This window comes from Trichophyton benhamiae, assembly GCF_000151125.1.
Source record: "Trichophyton benhamiae CBS 112371 chromosome Unknown contig01462.26, whole genome shotgun sequence".
NCBI lineage: Eukaryota > Fungi > Ascomycota > Eurotiomycetes > Onygenales > Arthrodermataceae > Trichophyton > Trichophyton benhamiae.
The window spans coordinates 66,248-88,174 of record NW_003315085.1 but is presented as its reverse complement, the minus strand read 5'-3'; the positions used below and the strand labels follow the sequence as shown (position 1 = coordinate 88,174).

General features: G+C 47.6%; 11 protein-coding genes across 11 annotated transcripts; 5 read left to right on the top strand and 6 right to left on the bottom strand.

Annotated features, from left to right (window-relative positions):
- Positions 1-608: 608 nt before the first annotated feature.
- On the top strand, positions 609-1,416 carry ARB_02618 (uncharacterized protein; the record flags this gene model as incomplete). Its single annotated transcript, XM_003011050.1, has 2 exons — positions 609-1,140; positions 1,181-1,416. 2 exons carry the CDS (start codon positions 609-611, stop codon positions 1,414-1,416), a joined length of 768 nt encoding a protein of 255 aa, XP_003011096.1.
- Positions 1,417-1,679: 263 nt separating this feature from the next.
- Positions 1,680-2,438, top strand: ARB_02617 (CHY and RING finger domain protein, putative; the record flags this gene model as incomplete). The annotated part of the gene is made up of 2 exons (XM_003011049.1): positions 1,680-1,828; positions 1,970-2,438. 2 exons carry the CDS (start codon positions 1,680-1,682, stop codon positions 2,436-2,438), a joined length of 618 nt encoding a protein of 205 aa, XP_003011095.1.
- A 233-nt stretch (positions 2,439-2,671) lies between these two features.
- On the bottom strand, positions 2,672-5,750 carry ARB_02616 (uncharacterized protein; the record flags this gene model as incomplete). The annotated part of the gene is made up of 4 exons (XM_003011048.1): positions 2,672-3,602; positions 3,656-4,349; positions 4,399-5,589; positions 5,648-5,750. The coding sequence occupies 4 exons, from the start codon at positions 5,748-5,750 to the stop codon at positions 2,672-2,674; spliced, it is 2,919 nt and encodes a 972-aa protein (XP_003011094.1).
- Positions 5,751-6,196: 446 nt separating this feature from the next.
- On the top strand, positions 6,197-7,029 carry ARB_02615 (uncharacterized protein; the record flags this gene model as incomplete). Its single annotated transcript, XM_003011047.1, has 2 exons — positions 6,197-6,419; positions 6,485-7,029. 2 exons carry the CDS (start codon positions 6,197-6,199, stop codon positions 7,027-7,029), a joined length of 768 nt encoding a protein of 255 aa, XP_003011093.1.
- Positions 7,030-7,200: 171 nt separating this feature from the next.
- Positions 7,201-8,465, bottom strand: ARB_02614 (uncharacterized protein; the record flags this gene model as incomplete). Its single annotated transcript, XM_003011046.1, has 5 exons — positions 7,201-7,384; positions 7,437-7,649; positions 7,840-7,993; positions 8,047-8,304; positions 8,459-8,465. 5 exons carry the CDS (start codon positions 8,463-8,465, stop codon positions 7,201-7,203), a joined length of 816 nt encoding a protein of 271 aa, XP_003011092.1.
- A 502-nt stretch (positions 8,466-8,967) lies between these two features.
- ARB_02613 (uncharacterized protein) lies at positions 8,968-9,428 on the bottom strand (the record flags this gene model as incomplete). The annotated part of the gene is made up of 2 exons (XM_003011045.1): positions 8,968-9,014; positions 9,086-9,428. 2 exons carry the CDS (start codon positions 9,426-9,428, stop codon positions 8,968-8,970), a joined length of 390 nt encoding a protein of 129 aa, XP_003011091.1.
- Positions 9,429-9,957: 529 nt separating this feature from the next.
- ARB_02612 (uncharacterized protein) lies at positions 9,958-11,362 on the top strand (the record flags this gene model as incomplete). Its single annotated transcript, XM_003011044.1, has 6 exons — positions 9,958-10,084; positions 10,185-10,313; positions 10,395-10,476; positions 10,543-10,680; positions 10,744-10,957; positions 11,030-11,362. The coding sequence occupies 6 exons, from the start codon at positions 9,958-9,960 to the stop codon at positions 11,360-11,362; spliced, it is 1,023 nt and encodes a 340-aa protein (XP_003011090.1).
- Positions 11,363-11,783: 421 nt separating this feature from the next.
- On the bottom strand, positions 11,784-12,374 carry ARB_02611 (uncharacterized protein; the record flags this gene model as incomplete). Its single annotated transcript, XM_003011043.1, has 2 exons — positions 11,784-12,053; positions 12,144-12,374. 2 exons carry the CDS (start codon positions 12,372-12,374, stop codon positions 11,784-11,786), a joined length of 501 nt encoding a protein of 166 aa, XP_003011089.1.
- Positions 12,375-13,039: 665 nt separating this feature from the next.
- ARB_02610 (uncharacterized protein) lies at positions 13,040-15,072 on the bottom strand (the record flags this gene model as incomplete). Its single annotated transcript, XM_003011042.1, has 6 exons — positions 13,040-13,293; positions 13,366-13,472; positions 13,525-13,804; positions 13,870-14,305; positions 14,367-14,986; positions 15,042-15,072. 6 exons carry the CDS (start codon positions 15,070-15,072, stop codon positions 13,040-13,042), a joined length of 1,728 nt encoding a protein of 575 aa, XP_003011088.1.
- Positions 15,073-15,787: 715 nt separating this feature from the next.
- ARB_02609 (uncharacterized protein) lies at positions 15,788-16,123 on the bottom strand (the record flags this gene model as incomplete). The annotated part of the gene is made up of 1 exon (XM_003011041.1): positions 15,788-16,123. One exon carries the CDS (start codon positions 16,121-16,123, stop codon positions 15,788-15,790), a length of 336 nt encoding a protein of 111 aa, XP_003011087.1.
- Positions 16,124-20,176: 4,053 nt separating this feature from the next.
- Positions 20,177-20,488, top strand: ARB_02608 (uncharacterized protein; the record flags this gene model as incomplete). The annotated part of the gene is made up of 1 exon (XM_003011040.1): positions 20,177-20,488. One exon carries the CDS (start codon positions 20,177-20,179, stop codon positions 20,486-20,488), a length of 312 nt encoding a protein of 103 aa, XP_003011086.1.
- Positions 20,489-21,927: the final 1,439 nt, after the last annotated feature.

Sequence of the window (21,927 nt, the reverse complement as noted above, 5' to 3'; positions counted from 1 at the left end):
TCAAAAATACATATACTGGTATTGTAATTACGGGTCGCCCGATAAGCTTTATCACATGATCCTTCCCGATTCTGCACCTTTGGCTCGTGCCTTCGCCCAAACCTTAACTTCTCTTATCGTTCATATCATCGTCCTACAAGAAAGGCAGTTTCAGCGTCCAGACAGCCATAAACACCCGGTTACCTTTGCCAGTTCCCTTCATAAGCTGCCGTATATTTAGCCAGTGACTTATCTTACATCTTTTATATCGTCTTTTAACTAGAAACTCTTTAACACGCGGTCGTTGTCGCTGTCGGCTGAGCTGAGACTATCTGGAGGCAGCATCCTGTAGGCCACGGGGACTTCAATAGCGTAACGGTGAATGTAAGGCCGCGGATTACTATCAAATTATAAAGAGTTAAATGAATGAGCTAATATAAAGGCTGTGAGTCCACTAGAATTCACGACGGATTCCATACTCGCCATTCAAATCCGATTACGCCGGAGCCTGAGACCAACCCATAGCCGTGGGCTATACCATTCTCAACCACGTTGAAGTCGTATGGATAGCAGTGGAAATTAAGGCAGAATTAAAGGAAATGCGGTGTTAGACTCGCTGCATTTACAGGATGGACTTGGGTTCCGACTCCCAGGGTCAGCCTGGGAGTAATGGCAACGAGACCACGTCACAAGCTCAACTTGGATGGGAGGAAAATACCACAAAATATGCGGCAGAAAGTGATGATATAGTCGAAATGCGGAGGCGGATCCACGCAATTTGGAAATTAAATGTTTCAAGCCAGGAAAAAGCCCGGTTGATGCATGAAATCATGACAGAAGGGTATTATTCCGCGGTCAAGTCCCGCTCTCCTCCACCCACACCCCAAGGACATGATGCCCCTTGTACTCCAGAGTCATCAAGAAAGCAACGAGCGCTGGGCAATCTTTCGTCTAGTTCAGAGTCGGACAGTGGCATATCCGGAAGCCCGTATTACCTATCGCAGGAAGACTTGGAACGAACATACTTTTGCAGGTCTGTTAATGATAACCAACCTGCAGATGACCCGTTTACGGACAATCTTGAAGAAGCCGCATCCGATGAAGTCGTCGAGCTAGGCTGCATGCACTACAAAAGGAACGTGAAGATTCAATGCTTTACGTGTAAGAAATGGTACCCTTGCCGGTTCTGTCATAACGAAAGCGAATCTCATACCCTTGATCGAAAGAAGACAGAAAACATGCTTTGCATGCTATGTTATTCTCCACAGCCTGCAGGCCAATGGTGCAATTCCTGTGGCGCCCAATCAGCCTTTTATTATTGCTCTATATGTAAACTCTGGGATGATGATGCTGAAAAAAGCATATACCATTGCGGTGATTGTGGCATTTGTCGCCTTGGTCAGGGACTTGGAAAAGATTTTTTCCACTGCCAGGTAATATCTACACGTCTTCATGGTTTATATTAACATGCTGATTTTTAATAGACTTGCTCTGCCTGTATACCAATTGCGATTCAACAAACCCACAGATGCATTGAACGCTCAACGAAATGCGATTGTCCAATATGCGGAGAATTCATGTTCAGCTCACCCGATACGGTTATTTTCATGCGATGTGGCCATAGCATACATCAAAAATGCTTTTCTGAGCATTCTCGCAGTTCATATCGCTGCCCCATTTGTAGCAAGAGTGTTACGAATATGGAGGCTAACTTCAGAAACCTTGATCGGACCATCATGAGCCAGCCAATGCCTCCTGAACTCAAAGATACAAATGCCCTTATATATTGCAACGATTGCCATGCGAAGAGCGTTGTGCCATACCATTGGCTGGGCCTGAAATGTGAAATGTATGCTCTGAGATTACCTTAGCCCATTTGAATGTTTGCTGACTAGTGTAGATGTGAGTCATACAACACTATCCAAAGGCAGTTATTGAACGGTAGTTACAATCCGGCACAACCTACGGAGGGTAGACAGAACTCCTTTAGTGGTGGTGAAGGCCTCGCCGTTCCTATACCTGGAACTTCTAACGATCACCGTACCGGAGCCAGGAATTCTGTCATCGAGACGCCAGGTCATCATTTCCACGAGGCGCCTACTGACAGTGGAGGATCACAGGCCCGTAGCCTTCCTCATACATCTTTTCATAGTTCGAGAGCAACTCCAAAGTCGCCGGTAGTGACGAACTACTTTGCACTTAGCCGTCAAGAAGACGTAGATAGCTCAACATCCCAATCTAGGGGACCCATGCGATTAACCAGGGGAAGCTTTAGTGGTTTTAATTTCTGGAGTGGTGTAAATATAAAGGAAAGACTCGGGCTAATTGGGAGCAGTGATGCTGAAACCGAACCTGGGAGTGACGGTAGCTCAGACAACCAGGAAACAGAAGATGACGATGACGAGGACGAGGATGAGGATGAAAGTCCCGACACCATCGATATCTTTGGTCACCGCTAGCTAGCTAGTCATTCTTCAAATACATACTATTATGGTTTAAAAGATAAAGAAACCGGGTAGAAAGCAATTGACATCCTACCCAGGTGATAGTTCACCAAGTGCCAGTTCAAGGCAACATGCATACTGCACCTATCGAGTAAATTCCCCGCTTTGTACAAACTCTATATTCAAGTCATATAAGAATATTATCAGGTCGCAACGCTGCATTCTCCTGTCCACACAGGTCGGCCTACTCAAAATCCTGCCACACGTTTCTTTTTCTTGGATTTGAGGAGTGGTTTCCTCCTTCCGAATACGCCTTGCTCTCCTTGTGTCATCGTAAAGCCACCTTCACTTACTTGACTGCTACCTATACCAGAGCTGAATGCATTAGTTTCTGGCTGGCTCCCCCACGGCCTAGTTATTGGGATGTCGGCTGAAACACTTCGTTGTGACTGCGCTGCGGATGAGGATGGTCTCCTTTCTTTCCGTTTACGCCGTTTAAAATTGTTGTCGTTTTCAGATTGTGAGTTATCGTGTAAGGAGACGGTAGCTTGCCAGTCATACTGGCTGGGGTCACTTCCATTTACCCAGTGTGTGGCCGTGTTGATGGTCTTTTGTGAGATTGGCCTCTGACAATGGATGGTAGTGTACCGCGCAAGTGAAGCCAGCATAGGTCCGGTCTGGTTGTCATTTAAACCCCGTGTCCGAGGTGGAGATGAAGAAACGTCACCCCCGGACCATTGAGTCAGTTGCCCTTTGAACTCGGAAACACTGTGAGCTTCAGGCTTGACCAGCGAACTTGACCCAGCTTCCTTGCCGTCCTCTGCTTCTTCAGCTCCCCAACGGGATAACCTAATACTCGCAATACAAAGTTCAGAAATCACTTCCCGAATAGTCTGTTCTTTTAACGCCCGGAGCCGGTTTGGAATCCCGTCTGGCAAAGGAGCCAACCAGAGACAAATCATGGTATCGTAAAGTTCCATCAAAGAGTAATCATTCCATGTATTTGGTTCAATCATTGAGAATTTAGAAGTGAGTGTAGATGGTAGTTGCAAAATACGTAATTGGAACCCAGGTAGCATACAGTCCGCAGAATCTGCAAACTCTAGGATGAATTGGTCAAATGCCTTTGCAATGTTTTCTGCTTCATCTACCGAAAAAGATGACGGAACGGCTTCTGACCTAGATTACTGTAAGTATATTGAATCGGAAGAAATAAAACGGATACTACTTACAGTAAAAGAGAAGTTGAACAGGATGTTAGGGCTGGAATCAGCTCCGCAGTTTGGCCTTTCAGAGCATTCAGCCAGTCTCCGAAAGAGGTTGTGTTCTCACTTTCAGTGAAGTTGGCGATTTTCATGTGCTCGAGAATAGACGTAGCTAATGAATATTGCTGCTGCCAATGTTCTCGCGTTTCATATGTTGGAAGAACGGCCATCGATGAACCAGCCTTCGTTGGCTTGTTCGGTAGGCACATGGGTATCAAAAGCGACTTTTCCCCGTCCTGTACGACAAAATCAGATTCATCAGCAAGCTTCGCGTGGTATTTAGCAGGCCTTTTCTTCCTGCCAACTGAGATGGGAATAATATCCGGTGATATCTCTTGATTCGGTACTGTGGCTAGATATATGCATTCAACTAGTCTTCCATCCATTAGTTGTCCTATAAATGCAACTGATTTCGGTGAGTCGGTGCTATCATCATCCAAATACGAGTCAGGATTCCTGTTATCTTGGAAAGATATACTAGAAAAGTTTACTGTATTATGAGATGTTTTCATTCCGCATGCTGTATGTTCACTTTTGACCTTGGGCAGATGAAGAATCCTTGTATCACCTATGGACACTGGGTAGGACGGGTCGTCAGATGAAAGCGCCTGGACAGTCGTAGCAAGCAGATTCAGACGGGAATGTATCATTATGAAAAGGTCTAGTCAAAATTAGCGTAATGAAGTCCACGGAACATTTTGAGTATTTACCTGTTTCCACGGATATCGGGGTTAACCGGAGACTTATATCCTCTGGGTCTCGGAAATGTCTCCAAGAAAGCAGAATAGATGCAGCGTGAGAATTGTCGCTTTGGCTAACACGAGAGCCATCAGGAGGCGGAACATGTACCCAAAAAATTCTCAGCGTTGTGAGAATAAATACGTGGGAAGGTGTTTTTGGACTTCGTAGGGCATCAAGAACCCACTCTGAATGAAGCTCGAGACCAAGGCTAAGCTCCTCCTGTTCTGGTGGACGCACATCCATACGACAGATATAAACGTTGCGTCTATCACAAACTAACAACTGGTGGATGGTACAGACCCATAATATTGCACCCCAACCGTCATAGTGGTCAATTGGCTTGGAACTTTTCTCATATTCAGGGAGTCTTATGGAGCCGTTTGGTCCACGTTCAGCATACCAGCCAGCTTTTCGCTGCTGTCTGCGTTGCAAATCCCAAACGCTCCAATTTCCTGCACAGTCAATCACGGCGATTTGCCGCTGATACCAAGGGTTGAAAGTTACATCAGCATGGGGATAGCCACCTGTCAGGTCGCATGGTATATTTACAAGGGGATTTGGGTCTATATGTGACAATAGACATGACTCCGCGTAACTATTATCGTTTAAGTTCACTGGGACCGGGTTACGGTGGTAAATCGGGCTAAATATTGTAGTGGAATAGGAGAGCCTGGCTGCAAAGCATTTTTTTGGCTCCTGGATCGATTCTGAAGATAATACCTGCTTCACAGGGCCACCAGGTACGTTCCACCAAACAGACTGGTCGTCATCAATGTTGGATGCGGCACTTGGGAATAGGGTGTTGCGGCTGCAGCCACCTGGGCATAGAGCAAGGGACGAACTTTGACCCCCTGTTGAGAATACCATTATTGGAATTGTTTGACATGTTATTCGGTCGTCCGTCATAAGCTCAATGTCCCCAAACGCTAGACACTCATGACTGCTTGGCTCGAAACGAGAGGAAGCAGAAGTTATAGCTCGTGAAGTTGCCTCTTCCAGAACCATATTTGAAAGCCCATGAGTTAGTTCTGGGTATAAGTTCAATAGCATCTGCTCTGTTCTCTTCGTCACGGCGTTTGCATTTCTCGGCTCCCGAGAAAGGTCTGGATTTGTGCCATGGGAGATTATATTTGCTTCACCCGCAAGTTTGAAGACAAAGCCTAGTGATATACGTTAGCAGGCAGGCCCTGCCTCAGGAGTTCTACCTAAGAGCCGTACCTTGGTTGGGCGCCCGCGAGAATCTCCATTCCTGTAGCTCCCCGACGTAAGTTGCTCTTCCCAGGTGGCCGAGAGACACCTCATTTTTCCAATGATCAGCCATCTGGTCGTATAGTTACTGTATATGTATACAGTGCTATGGTAGAGCAGTATAAAGACATAGTTATCTGAACAATGCCATGTAAAAAGTCTTGCGGCTTTAGGCACGATACATTGATTATACTGTTATGTTGCCTTCAAGATGTCGATGTCGTCTCAATCTAGGGAAAGAACCTTTACCAAAGAAAGAGGAAAAGGAGCTTCTGATAGGTTCCTACCAAGCTGCTTACCTAAAAACCTTACCTTCGCGGACTTATAAAAAGCCATTTCCGAGAGCTTACCTAATTGAGTTCCGGTCGGTCCATTCATTTCCTGCGCTAGTCCACTTTTGGCTTCAACCTTCGTGTTTATATCATCAACATACGCGATAACATCCAGAAACTCATATGGATTGCTCCCTACGAAGTCGAAGTCGGATACCCAAATAAAGGCACCCAACAACTATTCAAGATGACGGCTTTTGATCCCTACTCCTCAACTGCTCGACCCCCACTTACGACGGCTGATGCGCCGTCAATGGCCGATCAACTCCCAACCCTGAACTTTCGATTCGAGGAGCTTCGTTCAAGGATGTCTCAGTTTTCCCAAAAGTTCGACTCCTTCATCGAAAGAGGAAGAAAGCAAGTGTTGGAAGAAAGGAACCAGTTTTATATCGATCTCGCGGAACTTCAAGGTTCGCGCCCACACTGATATTAGGTTGTTTGGGTTGCTATTTCTAACTGGCTTTTGTATACATAGAGGACCAGCGGATGAAAGAGAAGGATATCGAGATTCTCAATTTAAAGCTCCAGACACATCGGCAAACCCTTCAAAAGGAGAGTGCAGAGACTGCAGAGATGCATGCAGCCATATCTCAAATCAGCCAACAGCGTGATTCTCGGTCGGCCATTCGTGACAGGCTTCAGCAGCAAATAAATGAAACACAACGAAGTATAAATCAAAGACTAGAAGCACAGAGGGCACACGCCAAGCAACTGGAACTACAATCCCGCCAGAACGTACCAGAGTTAGACTTCTGGCAAGACTTGCTGTGTTTGCGAATAGAAGGGGCTGGAAGAGAAGACCGGCTGAAGATCATCTATACACACCTTTTGGAAAAGGACTGGGAGAGGGAAGCTTGGTTTGAACTTGGAACCGCAGGCCATGAATACGAGGTACTTCATTGTCGGCCTAAGCTCGATAAATCCGCTATTACCGAAGTTGTTGACATCGTGAATGATGACAGAGACTTTGGTGCTTTCCTCAAGAGAATGCGGAGGCTTTTTGTTGCAGCTTTGAATTAAAAAGCATGTTAATGAGTTATGCCTATTTAGTGAGGTGACTATAATAAAACATATATACGTTTCTGCCCTCTGTACAGATTGCACAACGATACCACAGTCTTTCTTCGAAACAATGCATGATTATGGACATCACAGTAGATAGTGGCATCATACCATAAATCGAACAATTGCTTAGCTACTGTTAGCTTCTCGGTATAATGCAATGTTCTGGCTGGCGCCTGCTGCCGCGAACCGTTCTGCCTTTCCCATCTTTGGCAGCCATTTAACGCTCCATATAGCCTTATCGGATTCTAAGAGCGTCGCAACACAAGCCTTCCGCTCAATTGACCACACTTTAACTTTGCCGTCAAACGAACTAGTCGAAATGTCAATAAACCTGATGCCATATTATTACCAATACTACTCACCCGCTTAGGAGGTATTCGCCAGAGTCGTTCCAGTCTAAGGAGGTAACCCACGCGGCATGGCCGATCAGTGTTGCAAACTGCTCCCCGGAGCTTGTTTCATAAATCATAATCATTGTAGAGTCCCCAGCAGCAGCCAGTAACTTTCCTCCGGGGGAAAACGATACCGCTCTAACGGGCGAGGCAAGACCTGGGTTCATCAGTTTGTGTTGGTCTCTGCAGGCAAGGCGTAGGGAAATTACCTGATAGTGAGAACGGCATCCTTCCTTCTGCGAGGTCAAAAACGTAAACGCTCCCGCTTTGATGGCCTGACGCAATCAAACGACCGTCCGGTGACTTTTTCCAGGGACATAAGCAAAATATGTATTGGAGGGCGGAGTGGGATTATATTACCATATCGACACACATGCCAAAGCTCCCTCTCGTCTCAAAGTTCCATACCTCCTCTATGTTATTCTGAAGGTCCCAGACTTTAATACGGCCATCATGGGTGGTGCCGGCAAGGTACCGCGCATCTGAGGACAGAGATACAGCCCATATATCTTTTACCTTGCCATTATCTGTATGAAGTTAGCCTGTTTGGTCGCGGTTATTTCTTGAAAGTATTGCCCACCTTTGAGGTCTTCATTCCACATCCCATCTTCGTAACGCCATAGCTTTACCTCTCCTCCAAAGCCAACACTGGCCGCATAACACCCAGACCCTTTCGCCGTGGCGAGGTGATGACAGCCAATCTTGTGGGCTGCTGAGAGAGATTGGGCTATGCCAAATCCTTCCTCGTTGGCCAAATGGGCCTTGAGCGAGGAGGCACCCGAGGCTGATAGGATCTGGGTAGGGGTCACAGCGAGAGAGAATATTTCAGATAAGTGTGCTATTCCATGTTAGAAAATACAGACTCTTCTTCGTAAGTACCATAGGAGTACGCACCATCCTCTATTGTGTGCAGACTTAGTATTTGCTTGGACTGTTGCATGCAGACAGTTAGCTTCAGGTAGACGTTGGTAGAAACATCAAACCCGGCTCACTTGCCATCTTGTCTGTTGAGTTATTTGGGGGTATTCTTAATGTAGCTTCGCAGGCTATCTATCTTGTATGGAAAGCGTTTGATGTGGGTGATGTTGGGAGCACCCAGCATTGATAAGTAGTGTAGCTATTGTAAATGTAAAATAAGGAATAGAATTCTTGAACGCTCCGAAATAGCTCCACATTTGAGAGGACTGCTATGCATCAACACCTCACACTACAGATACATAAGTTACATGGATTTGAATATACTACACGGCATTTTTAAGCCTCTTGTCATAAAATCTCTGTAGAATACCAGGTAAGAAAGCTGGTTTCCCTTCCATCAGATAAAGACGCAAACGACCTGAGTGTAGCCGTAGAAAAGAAAGTATATGGTACAGGATAACCAAAACGCCCGCTTTTTCTCGTAGTAAAGCCTTGCCTTGCCCCGAAAGGTGCACCCAATGGTTGTGATAAGAAATAACAGTAATCACGTAAATCAACCGGTTTAAAAAGAAAATGGGGGTTATTATATGTTGGGAGTAGCATTTTGAGAGTTCCACTCTCTCTTGACCTCTGTTCGACCCAATTAGCATTGAACTGGTGGTAGAATAGCAGTATCAGGGGGTGCAATTGCAGAGACATACGGGCAACGCAGTGAGGACAGAGCAGATGAGCTCGTTTGGTATTCCCGCACGCTGGGCATGTGTTGAGGCTGATGTTATCCTTCAAGGCCTTTCCAGCCATCTGTCTGTGTCGTTTCTTCATGTGCGAGGTCTTCTTCTTGGGCACGGCGCGGAGGATTGACTCCCAGATATCTGACAGCAGGGACGGCAGCACAGCAGCGACTGCGTATCGGGAAGCATGATATTTCGCGGCGAGAGAGCCCGATATCGAGCTGCCGGCGGTTGCGTATATACCGGGCGTTCGAGTCAAGACGGTCGAGGAGAGGAGTCCCATGGAGGGGCCGGCGAGTCGGAGAGCAGCCATCCTGCGCGGCAGCTGTGAGTATCGTCTTCTCTCTAGTCAGTTTCGACTTCGACTTCGACTTCAACTTCGCCTTCAGCTTGCGTCCCAACGCCGACCTTTCAGCATCACCATCGAAGGAAAAAAAAGTCACGAAAAGCACGACAGCCGCTGATTGGCCCGTGTCACCGCGCTAGCCCCCAACCGGCCTAGCGCCCAACTTGCCCCTGACGTCCCAGTAGAAAGTAAGGGAAAAAAAAAAAAAAAAAAAAAAAAAAAAAAAAAAAAACCCAGCAAGACAAAAAGTTCGCCTTTTAGCTTCGCGCGCAAACGATCATCTCCTCCTGGCTCCGGCACAGCGACCTAAGAAAGGGGGCTGCACAAGTCTGAAGTTCTTCTTCCTCTCCTGCGTCTGCTTCTCCCTCGTCCTCGCAACCACCCTCTCCGACAGCTGCTGCAGAGCTACGAGTCTTGCCAATCGCCCGTCGTACCCTTCCTCTCCGTCGCCAGATAATAACTTCGAGCCCGTTCCAACCCATAATAAACAGCAACGATGGCCGCCGCTGCCTCTCCCACCGACACAGTCTTCCCCAGAAGCCATGTTGGTTTCGACAGCATCACCTCGCAGATCGAGAAGAAGCTGCTCAAGCGTGGCTTTCAGTTCAACGTCATCTGCGTTGGTATGTTGGATCCCATATCGCCTTTCTATATACCGTTTCACCCCTGTTTCCCTGAGATCGATCCGGGTCTAACGTAGACGTTCTTGTCTCATACATACAGGCCAGACTGGTCTAGGAAAATCGACCTTGATCAACACCATCTTCGCCTCTCACCTCATTGACTCCAAGGGCCGTCTCGCACCTGACGAGCCCGTCCGCTCGACCACGGAGATTCAGACTGTGTCACACAGTACGTTGTTCCGATACGGCGCATCTCGTTCCCTCCCCCCTTTTTTGTCACATTTCAGCCATATCTGATCATGCTTGATAGTCATTGAGGAAAACGGTGTACGCCTGAGATTGAACATTGTCGATACCCCTGGGTACGGAGACCAAGTCAACAATGACAGATGGTACGTTGAGTCAGGCGTCTAGGGCTGTTCCAGACTGGACATCGTCGGGGCTAATTGATTTTATAGCTGGGACCCTATCGTCAAGTACATCAAAGACCAGCACTCCGCCTACTTGCGCAAGGAGCTTACGGCTCAGCGTGAACGATATATCCAAGATACCAGAATCCACTGCTGTCTCTTTTTCATCCAGCCATCTGGACATGCGTACGTTTTGAGACATTACTCCAGAATTAGCGCTCACCGTTATTTACTAACTTACCATTGTAGCCTAAAACCAATTGATATCGTCGTTCTCAAGAAACTGTCTGATGTTGTCAATGTTGTGCCCGTTATCGCCAAGTCCGACTCCCTTACCCTGGAGGAGCGCCTTGCTTTCAAGGAAAGAATCAAGGAGGAATTCGCCTTCCACAACCTCAAGATGTATCCTTACGACAACGACGAGCTTGACGACGAGGAGCGTGCTGTCAATGCGCAGATCAAGGTACTTCTTTCTCTACCCCTCATATAATTTTTTGCAGCCCTTGCGACGTCACAGCTAAGCATTTTCCCCTAGGATATCATTCCGTTTGCTGTTGTCGGCAGTGAGAAGTCTATCATCGTCGACGGAAAGCAGGTCCGCGGCCGTCAGAACCGCTGGGGTGTGATAAACGTTGAAAACGAAAACCACTGCGAATTTGTCTATCTCCGCAACTTCCTTACCCGCACTCACCTCCAGGACCTGATCGAAACCACCAGTCAGATACACTATGAGACTTTCCGCGCTAAGCAGCTGCTTGCTCTAAAGGAGAGCAGTGCCACCGGCCACTCTGGAAGTCGACCAATTAGCCCTGCTGCCGACCGGGAATTGAGCCGCAACTCCCAAAGAGTGACTATGAACGGCAACTAAGGCCTTTTCTCGATTTTTTTGTTGCTATTACCAAACGCTTCCCCTTCTTGAGGGTTTCAAGTTAACGTGGAACATGATACCCAACCCACTTAATCTTCCATGCGCCATAGTTAACGGGCTCGACGAGTCCCTGCGACGTCAACGCTAATGGCCGTTACCTTTTTCTCTTTTATTTATTCTTTTGATATTCGTTATTCCGTATTTCTCACTTTGAAATTACTTTTAATATCCTTACGTGCGTCCCATTAGCCAGCCGAAAGTGTTTAAGAACACTGTAGCCAATCTCATGTCCGTTTTAGAACAAACACCATCCTCTGGGTTTGTGTCTATCTGTAGTGTCTATGTCAGCCCCATTTTTCTAAATGAGGCTACTACTGCTAGCTCCAAAAATTGTATGCAAAAATAGGAGGTTATCCCAAGATCATTGCGAGCCAAACTTCCCGCCATCTACCACCCAATCTCTAAGCTCGGCATATGCCGCCTCAAGCTCATCGTTAACAACAATCTTGTCATGTGCATTAGGCTGCCTCGAGTATTCTAACTCAACTCGGGCCTGGGCCAGTCGCTTTTGCAGACTGTCCTCTGACTCAGTACCGCGACCACGCAGGCGTCTTTCCAACTCTTCGATAGACGGAGGAGCAAGGAAGAGGAACCTGGCATTGAGATCGGTCCGTTTCACTTGTTTCACACCCTATACAGAGACATATTTCACACAAACGGTCAGAACCAAAATAACACAACATGCGGCCAGCTTTTCTTTTTTACTTGATCCATCGCTTACCTCCATCTCAATGTCTAGGACGCATATTCTCCCTTGGTCCGCAACACGTTTCACGGCCGCAATGCTGGTTCCGTAATGGTTTCCGCCGAACTGAGCATGCTCAATGAATCCTCCCTCGTCAACGAGCTTCAGGAAAGCTTCCTTGGTGGTGAAGTTGTATTCCCTGCCATCTTCCTCGCCTGGTCTGGGGCCTCGAGTGGTGTCTGCATACCCCCGGAACACATAACGCATCAGCCAAAAAGTCAGTAACAACAGCACAACTCTTCCGGCTGCTTTCCCTTGTGGCGGTGAGCACTCACGAGATACGGAGAAGCCGAACTTGTCTGGGTACTCAGCGAATAGGCGTTTGAGCAAGGTCGACTTGCCTGTGCCCGAAGGCCCAGATATCACGACAGGCCGGGGCCCTTGAGTTGCTGCCGCAGGGAGCCATTAGCACCGTATCGCCAAAGGAAATTGCGCCGTACACATCATGGACGGGCCGCAAGTCTTGCATTTACCTGTGGAAGCCATGCGGGCAAGACTGTGGCTGTATGCGAATGGGTGAAATAAAGAGCGAGAGGAGGGCCTGTACCTGACGAACGGTATATCACAGTTTAACAGTGCTCCGCCGCCCCTCCTCATATAAAATGTCATCCTCTCTCGTCTTGGCGCGCAACGCTGCATGGGCGGGAAAGTTCCATTTAAAAATAATGTTTGTAGCTAGTGAGATGGTTATCCAATGACTAAGCAGGCCGCCACTGCTTGATACACGTAGTGGTTTTCACATCTTGTTCGAACACTGGAGAGACGAAGGAAAAAGGGGCAGAAAGGAATATGAAGAAGCGGGGGGAAGGGGGAGAAGAGGCCCCCGGAAGGATGGACAAAATGGGATTCTAATATTAAAACAAGCAGCTCGGTCATGACGCCGTCTTGTCCGAGGGATTCTCGTTCTGGGCCGGTAGCTTTCCCTCTGCCTGGGCTTCTTGCTCAAGGAAATTCGACCATAGCTCAGCCAGAGACTCTTTCCGCGCGTCTGCGTTGGTGCCAAAATATCCTGTTGTCAGGGAGGGTGAGCTTGGGGTTTTGAACATGGACGGAGATCGTGGAGCTCTAAGACTGTTGTAACCCCCCGAGGCACCCGGTCGAGCAAGGCCAGCTTGCTCTCGTTGTTCTGCAATAGAGCGTCAGCTAAACATAAAAATAAGAATGTAATGGTTGGAGTTGACAGATAGTAAGTGCTTACCATCATTCCACCCTAGGAGAGCAGCAATAAGCTGCAATATCTGGAACTTCTTCGGATCCGATCGATCCAGAGAGAGGAAATGCAAAAAGTGGTTCGTGACAAGATTCCTATTAATAGTCAGCGTGAGACAACACCGCGATAGTAATAGATTGAACATACCTATCCACGTTGTCTTCAGGCTTCCCTTTTTTCAAGAACCGTAAAGCTTTTGTGAGATGCTCGTTCAAAGTAACGGCTTCGTGTCTAAGCTTGCCTATAAGGAGGTTCTTCTCCTTGACCTCTTTCTCAAACGGCAAAGCTCTTTCAAGGCTCTTTTTCGTTTCTTCTCGGGCGGCATCAGCTTCGGCTGCGCGCTTCTCTGCATCTTCCAGTTTCTTTCGGACTTCCTCTACTTGTGCATTGGTACTTTCTACTAGTTCACGTAATTCTTGCTTTCGAGCTATACATTAAGTAGTCAATAATTTGATGGCAAAGAATTGGTCCAAGGGAAGGGAATATTCATACCAGCTTGAATTTCTCTTAGCGCCTTTTGGAGGCCTTCAACTGCTACTCCCTGGGAGTTATAGTCAGACGTCATTTTCTCGTAATCTGCCCTAATCGTCGACAGCTGTTCGTCTAGATCTATAACTTTTTCTCCCAGATTTTCTCGGATGGACCGCTCCTCCATCGCAATTATCTCCCAGCTATGCATTGCCTGCTTAGCTTCCTCAAATTCTGTTCGCAGTTCCGATTCCTGTGCCAATAGTTCCTCTTTCTCTTTAATCCAATTCTGTTGGGCGAGGTTTATTCTATTTCGCAGGCTGGAAAGCTCCTTTGACTGTTGCTCGCGGTCACTTTCTAGGGAAGATATATTCGAAGATCTAGCCTCCAGCTCAGCTCTCAGGGAGGCATTCTCGCTTTCATATTGTTCAATCTGGGCCCTCTTTTCAGTCAATTCCTCCTATAGCTCTAGTTAGCCTCGCACCGTAAAACCTGCCAGCATGGTATCACGAGAAACATACAGCATCAGCTTTCAGTCTCTCTCCCAGCTGAGACTTAATTGTGTTCACTCTCCCTAACAAGCTGTGGAATTGCGACTCAGCCTGCTCTTTCTGGCTTTCCGAGACCCGGAGCTTCTCTTGCAAGGTTTCCATTTCCTCATCGTGCTTATTCTGTATCTCCTCGAGGGAACGGCGCATCTCGATGACTTCTTCCCGCAGCGAGTCTCGATCCCGCACGAGAACATCAAATCTATCGTCAGTGCCTCGGTCACCCGCTTCATTTTTCATTGGGTCGGTATCCGACGCTGGTTGATTTTCGTTCGAGTGTGATGTTGGGGTTTCGATTGAGAGATTCTGGAGGTTTTCTGTAACTGACGCCGACGGCTCAGCTTCTTGCGATCCGTTCACTGTCGCGTGGTCCGAGTCCTTATAACGATAACCAATACGCTTTAGTATTTCTTGATCTAGACAAGTTGCCATTTCAGGGTAGGAAGTATGTGATACCATGTCCAGTTGTTCGTCATGCTGTCCATCCTTCTTGGAATCTACGGGGGTCGTTCCAGTGTTCCCATCTTTTTCACTCTGCGCTCCGGTCTTCCCGCCTTTCTTCTTCTTGTTCTTCCTCGATTTGCTTTCGGTCACTATACAATGGAGGCCGTTAGATCTTGATAGGGCTAAGAATGCGGCGCGACTGACCTTGGCCGGCGGGCGCTGAATTGACAGGCATTTGTTCAGCTATTATGATGTTTCAGCAGGAAATAAGAGGCAAGGTTGAAACAGCGTCTAGGATCAGTGTTAATTGGACGTTTGGTGCGAATCGGCCGTTTGGAAGTTGGAGAATACGTTGTTGTTACTTTGGATATTTTAGTTGGACTAACTTAACTAACTTAGTTGGTTAAACCAGTCTTGCGTCAGCAGCCGGCTACTTGACATGGAACATGGTAACTACCCATCCATAGCCATATAAGTACAAAACAATTCATCGAGTTGATAGTTACGCAGACAGCAAGATCAGATGTATATAAACGCCTCGCCTTCGTGGAGACGTGCCTTCTGTCTCACTTGTGAAGACACTGAAAGCTTTCTGATTCGATCTGGAGAATGTCTCGCCTATTTAGTTAGATAACTAGCGCCAAGGGCATATTTTCTTACAATATTGTCTTATTATTACTTTTGTCATTATATTTCTTTCCACTATTATTCATCAGAGGATCTAGACATGTCGAGAGGAGATCGGGTAAGCCCAGGTCCTGGAGTTAATCCAAGAGCAATGCGTAACTCCGTAGGCTCTGTTGTCATCCAAGGAACAGCCTGGGTGAAGCCACTCAGACGGTCTTATAGGAAGTGCTGCATCATCCTTCCTGAGTTGGGGATATTATCCCCTTGGCGACCGAGGTTATCCTATTAAGATAAATAACAGAGCTGGATAGCCAAATGAATCATCACATAAAGTCATCCAGAAAGTCTTCACCTCGGTCCTGATTGTTGCTTTGCTGGACGCTCTCTGGGCTCATGAGATCATCGTAGGCGTGTTCCTTCTGCCACCGTAGCTCATCCCTTTCTCTGCGTTCCTTCTTCTCCAGTGCCTTTTTCTCTTCTCTAGCCTTGCGTTCCTCTTTTCTGCACTGTGCCAGGTACTCCTCCTTCTCGGCTCTAAGGTCGGGGAACTTTTCAACCCGGGTCTTGTTCAGTCGATTAACAATGGGGTTCTGTCGTTGCGGCACAAAGACCTTGCGTGTGAGCTTGGGGTTATGGAATGAGACCTGACCTGTGGCCATGGCCGCAGTCTTGTGTAGGTTGGACCATGGCGTGTATATCACAGTCACATTGTCCTTTTTATTCCCTGCGTCTGTCAATCGAAGCTCTCACCAGCTGGACGCTGCAGAGGTAAGGAAAGAAAGGAAAAATAATGGGGGAAAATTTTTTAAAGGGAGGGTTAGCGTGTGTTGAACGTGCCTTCGATAGAATTTGCCTTGGTCAGCTGTGCGCAGTCCTCGAGTAGCTCCTGGGGTATATTCTCCCAGCTCTCGCCTTTCCGGAGTCGAAGGTAGACGTGGGCACTTGATAGATTGTCGACATGAAACTAGAAGAGACCAAAGGCAAAGAGAAATGCAAGTCAGCAATCCAGGACGGAATTCTGCGAGCCGAGAAGGAGGAGATGGGGGGAGGAGGAGGAAGCATCCAACAAAACACACCCTAGGAAAGAAACGAGGCAAGAAATCGACACCGAGTAAGCCGCAGGAACAGGAGAAATCTGACAGAGGAAGCAGGACACGTAGCTACCAGACGTCATTCTCAAGGCCATGCTTGATCAGATCTTCGTCTAAGATGTTTCAGAGACCAACTGTTAGTTAGTGAGCAAGCAGCCTTCGGGCTTATCGAGAGAGATAGGAGAGGGAGAGGGGACTCTGGCTGTCTAACTTTCAACCTTGTCTTTGCCAACATAAATGAACGCTGCAGGAGTCACCGTATTTGACGTAAAGTAGTACACCATCTTGCTGCAGGACGAGAGCTGAACCACAGCCCGCGGAGACCAGCGTCGTCTGTTTCCTTCGTCCGCCTCGTCGTCGTCGCCGTCGTCGTCGCTGTCGTCGTCCAGCTCCTCGGCCGTCACAAAAGGTCCTCCTGTCTTGGTGTTATCGCAGGGCCGGGCCCCGGCTTATCTCGTGATCAACACCGCCTGCCAAGCCGGCAGGCAACTATGCAAACCATGCAAACTACAGCACGTGAACTGCTTTGTCATCCAACAACTAACAAGAACTTCCCTTTATGGGACTCTCGAAGCTTAAAAGCGCCAACTCGACAACGTCAACAAAACATCCGCGGGCGACGCCATCAAGCAGCCAGTGAGAGGGCGAGAGACGGCCTAGAGAGACCAGAGACAGGAGACGAGAGAGACCCTGAAAGGAAAAGAAATTATAGGCACTGCAAGAAGAACGCTGATTTACGAAAAGAAAAGAAAGGAGAGACGGGCGATAATTTTTAATACCTAACTAACTCTCATTATTCGAAATCTTCTTTTTTTGCAATTCGTCGTCGTGTTTACGAAGGCTCCATCTACTTAGAGTCATGGAGTACATAGCAGACTGCGGACTAATATTTTCCTTGCTTCAGCCAATGGCGACTGTTCCGTCGTCGTTAAAATGTTGGAGCATTGGGGGTCCCGGCAGGAAAAAAGGGACCAAATAAGACCCAGCCTGCGCCTGTCAATAATAATAGCAAGCAGGCAGCTCAGCAAATGGGGTCAGTTTGCTGATCTGTTGCCGCTGCTCTTGGTAGTTATTATTGAAACCCTCCCATCCCATCCACCTCTCTTCCTCTCTCTCTCTCTCTCTCTCTCTCTCTCTCTTGACACCCACGTCCTTGTCTGTGTCTTGTGGGCCAGGGGATCAGGCTGTGGGGTGCATAACTAACGAGATACAAACACTTGCGGATGTTGAGAAGGATGATCCCTTGGGATCTGATGATTGATGATTGATGAGACAACTATATCTGTTCAGGCCCTACGGATTAGAGGCGGTGTCACAGATATATATGGGGGAACAGAGTAACTCTGTAAGCGAGAATGTATACTCCGGCCGACAGACAGAGGACAGGACACAACTTGACTCTGTCCTAGCGGCGGCAGATCAAACTAAAAAAAGAAGAAGAAGAAGAAGAAGAAGAAGAAGAAGAAAGGAAGAAGAAAAGAGGGTGAGAGACATCGAGCGATAAAAAAAAAAAAAAGAAAAGAAAAGAAAAGAGAGAGGGAGAAGGCTCCTGTGCACGAACAGGGGGTTTCGGGTTCGTCTCTATCTCCACGTATAGAACTGGCAACCTCAGACTTATAGTTAACTATATCAGACTGCCCCCATACTGTGGTAGCGCTCCACGAGCTGCATGGAGCGTTTGTCGGTCCAGATTGCCGTCCAAGCCCTCCACAGAGAACCCTGCTCCTTTGCCGCATGCATGCCAATGGCCTTTGCCCTCCATTCCGAGCAATCAATCTGAGTTTTAACGCCGCTCCAAGGGGTTGCTGCGCCGTCAACCCAGCCGGATCCTGACAATACCCGACCATTGGAGTGAGGATCCTGGTCGCTGGCGGTTCCCGACGCACGGCATACTGTGCAATAGGGACGTCTTCCTCGCTGATCATGCAGGTGTGTCCCTTTTTTTTTCCCTGCCTCGTTTCCTTTTTTTTTTTTTTTCTTGATATCGACGTCTACCTGAATGCTTTTTTGTTTTTATGTTTAAATTTTCTTTTCATACGGCGCTTTTTTACCTTCCAACCTCCGGTGATTCCATCCGCTCTGAAAAGGGCTCTCGCCAGTTGGGATGGAAAGCTCTTAAACTCTGCCCCACGCTGGGCCGCTACAATCCGGCTACGATCCCAATTGAAAATCATGACAAGGCACTGCTTATGCAGTGGAGGTAGCGGCGTAGCTGCAAAGATTTACGTGTTCAATTAATCCGGGTAGTTAGCCGCTACGGTGGTGATGCGGCTTGCTGCATGAGACTGACTCAGCAAAACCGTTGAGCAAGATAATAACTATCTCAAACAACGAGTGGAAAGGAAAAGGAGAAAAGTTATGGAGAAGAAGGAGGCGAGGAGGCTCAAACTTGCGGCAAGCTTGACAACGCACGCAGGAGAAATAATATAGAGCACCTACGGCGTACTCTGAGTAATAGCCCAGCCAAGCAGGGGCGGGCCGCAGATTGAAGGGAGGGATGTATATGTATACATATATGCAAGCACGATGGACGGAAGAAAAAAAAGGAACTAACTAGGACTTGGACCAGGGTTAAACTAGGTAAGATCTTGCTAGCTCGTTTCCTCCGATGGCACAGAGAGCGCGAGGCGGAGGCTAATATCTGTCCCCCGACTATACAGCCAGTGGTGTGCACCCTGCTCAATATGCTACCAATAGTTAACTCACGCTGGCTGGTTCTCATCGAATGCATGGCAACAGCGCCTGGGCCACAGTCGTTCACCCCCCTAACTAGCTACCTAGGCAGGCCAAGGGCACATCTCCAAAATATACATACCTTCCCTGGTATTAATGGCGGCTATGAGGCGTCCAGGCCCTGCTCCTGGGGTGACTGGGGGAGCTCGCCAGCATGACGCACGACCTGATGTCAAAGGCACGGCTTCCTGCTTAAAAAACTTGCTGCATGTCAGCCGTCAGCCTGTGCCGGCGGCTCCCCCCCTCCCGTTCCCCCGCCGTCTAGGGATATCATTGGACTTTGGCCTGACCACATGGTTAATCACTAAAACACAGACAACAAAAGCAGGATGGCTTGCTCAACGTCTTCCTATGGGCCTGTCCTCCCATCCCGGCTACATACTAGGGGGAGCAAACACGAGTCAAGCCTCACGGTCAACTACGGGCCACCGCGAAAGCGTTGGTCACATCTCGTTGGTCGTACGCCTCCCCAGGGGTGTTTTGAGGGACCTGCACCTCCGCATAATCAGGAGAGCTATTCTCTGTCTAGAGAGACGAGAGATGTTAAAAATTTCAGACCCTGAAAAATAAAATAAAATAACACGCTCTCATATCCTAACCACCCGGCTGTCAAGCTTCCTTCCTTCCTCAAATATAAATATATCGATCCGGACGGCGAGAGTTGGAATATTTTTCTTTCTTCTCCATCATCAAGCAAGGAACCAAAAAGCACATTGCCTTCTCTACCATCTTCATTCCAAATATACAGCAGAACAACGCAACGCAACGCAAACGCAAAGCAATCTATCTCTTTCAACATCTAACAGCACTGTTCATCCTCCCACATTTATTTTTTTTTTTTTTTACCTTTACTCGCGTTTTTTACGTGCTTATTCTGCTCCCATCACCATGGCCAACAGCCCCAATACCACTAGCCCTGAGGCCGTCAGACGTGCCCTGGAGTCTGCCAGAAACACCGTTGACGGCCAGGTTGACCCAAGAGCAAATGCGGTCCTTGAAGCTGCGATCAACGAGGTCTGGAGAAGAATACAAAGCCAGCCGGACTCCTATATCCTCAACCGAGATGAGTTCGCTTTGTTCAACTACTTCCGTGACCGTTTCAGAAACTCTCCTGTCGCCCAGCAAGCTGTTGAGCGTTTCTGGAACAACTTCAGGGGCAACCCATCTGACATCGACGGCTATGTACACCGCCGTGCATGAATGGGGGGCTTCTTTTCCTGGCTCACGCAAGCTCTATAAGGCAGCAGGCTGTCTGGGCTTCTATACTACTTTGCATGAACCAACCAACCAACCCACCGAAACACTCTCACCAGGAATTGAGGAGACGAGAGAGAGGGAGGGAGGGAGGGAGGGAGGAGGCCTGGGAGTGGAGTACGATAAGCGAGAGAACGACTCCCATTAGACGCAACTGCTCATCGATCGATCGACTTTGCCATGATACGATACCTAACCTTTCCCCTTTTTTTTCACTACACGCCTCATCAAAAGAAAACGAGGTATCCGGTATACACCGCACATTTCCCGGTCTGCCTCTTCCCTCTTTTTCCTTTTGTCTCAGTTTCATCATCACTATTTCCTTTTCTTTTTTCCCTTTTCCTTTTGTTTCAATTATCTCTTGTTTCTTTCACTTCCTAATATTTCTACTGCCGTCCCTTAATGTCTTATTTTGTTCATTTGCTTTGCTTTTCGGATTCTATGTCTGTCCTCATTGCTAGACAATGACTTTAGCGGGATTAGGGGGCAAAAACCAAGGGATGAGGGAGCTTCGGAGCTTATTGGACTGAATTCTTCTATAACTCTGGTTTGATGCTTTTTTTTTTGCTAAAGGGGTCTCTTGTCTCTTTTTTTTTTTTTTTTCTTCTCTCTTTTCTTTTCACACACGCACGTTCTCTCCCGAAGAAAACATGTATCATTAGAATAGAATGCTATTGTTCACACTCCAACGTCCGCTCCAACGCACGAGTACCTTAACAAAGCCAAAAAAAAGGGGGGGGGGAGGGGGGACGGGGGAAGAGGGAAAAAGTCTACCGAAGTCCTTGCTGAGGCTCAAAACCTGCCCTGCTACAAAAATTTTTTTTATCTGCTCGCTGGTTTATAGTTATCCATTACCTTACCTCGAGTGATGAGATTGCCTACGGAGTACGAACAACCAGATTAGGCAGTTGGACGTCGGCTCGAGTCAAAAGAGCCCGGCGGAGGCGGGGACGGAGAGAGGATCAGTCAGTAAGCGGGAGCGAACCAAGAACCAAGAAATCAAAAGAAACGACAGAAAAATTAAAAAAAGAATTAACTTATACAAAGGAAAACAAAAGAAAACAAAAAATAAAAATAAAAAACGAATCACTACAAAAACGCTACCTGGGTTATGTAAACTTAACTCTGGGTGGTTTTTAGCCTTTTGGTCGCTGGAATAGACGCTTTTGCTGGGATGGGCTACTTATTTATCCCCATTTGGAGTATGGGTGTATAGCCGATGTGTGGCTGGTTGCATCTGAAATTGTGGAAAGCTTCTCGAGCCAAAACAAAAACCTTCCCGCGTGGCTTATCCCGCGCTTCGATAGGAAGAGTCGAAAAGGAGGTGAAGTCTTTTTTTCTCCGACCGGTGGTGGTTATGGAGGTCGTGGAGGTCAGTTATATGA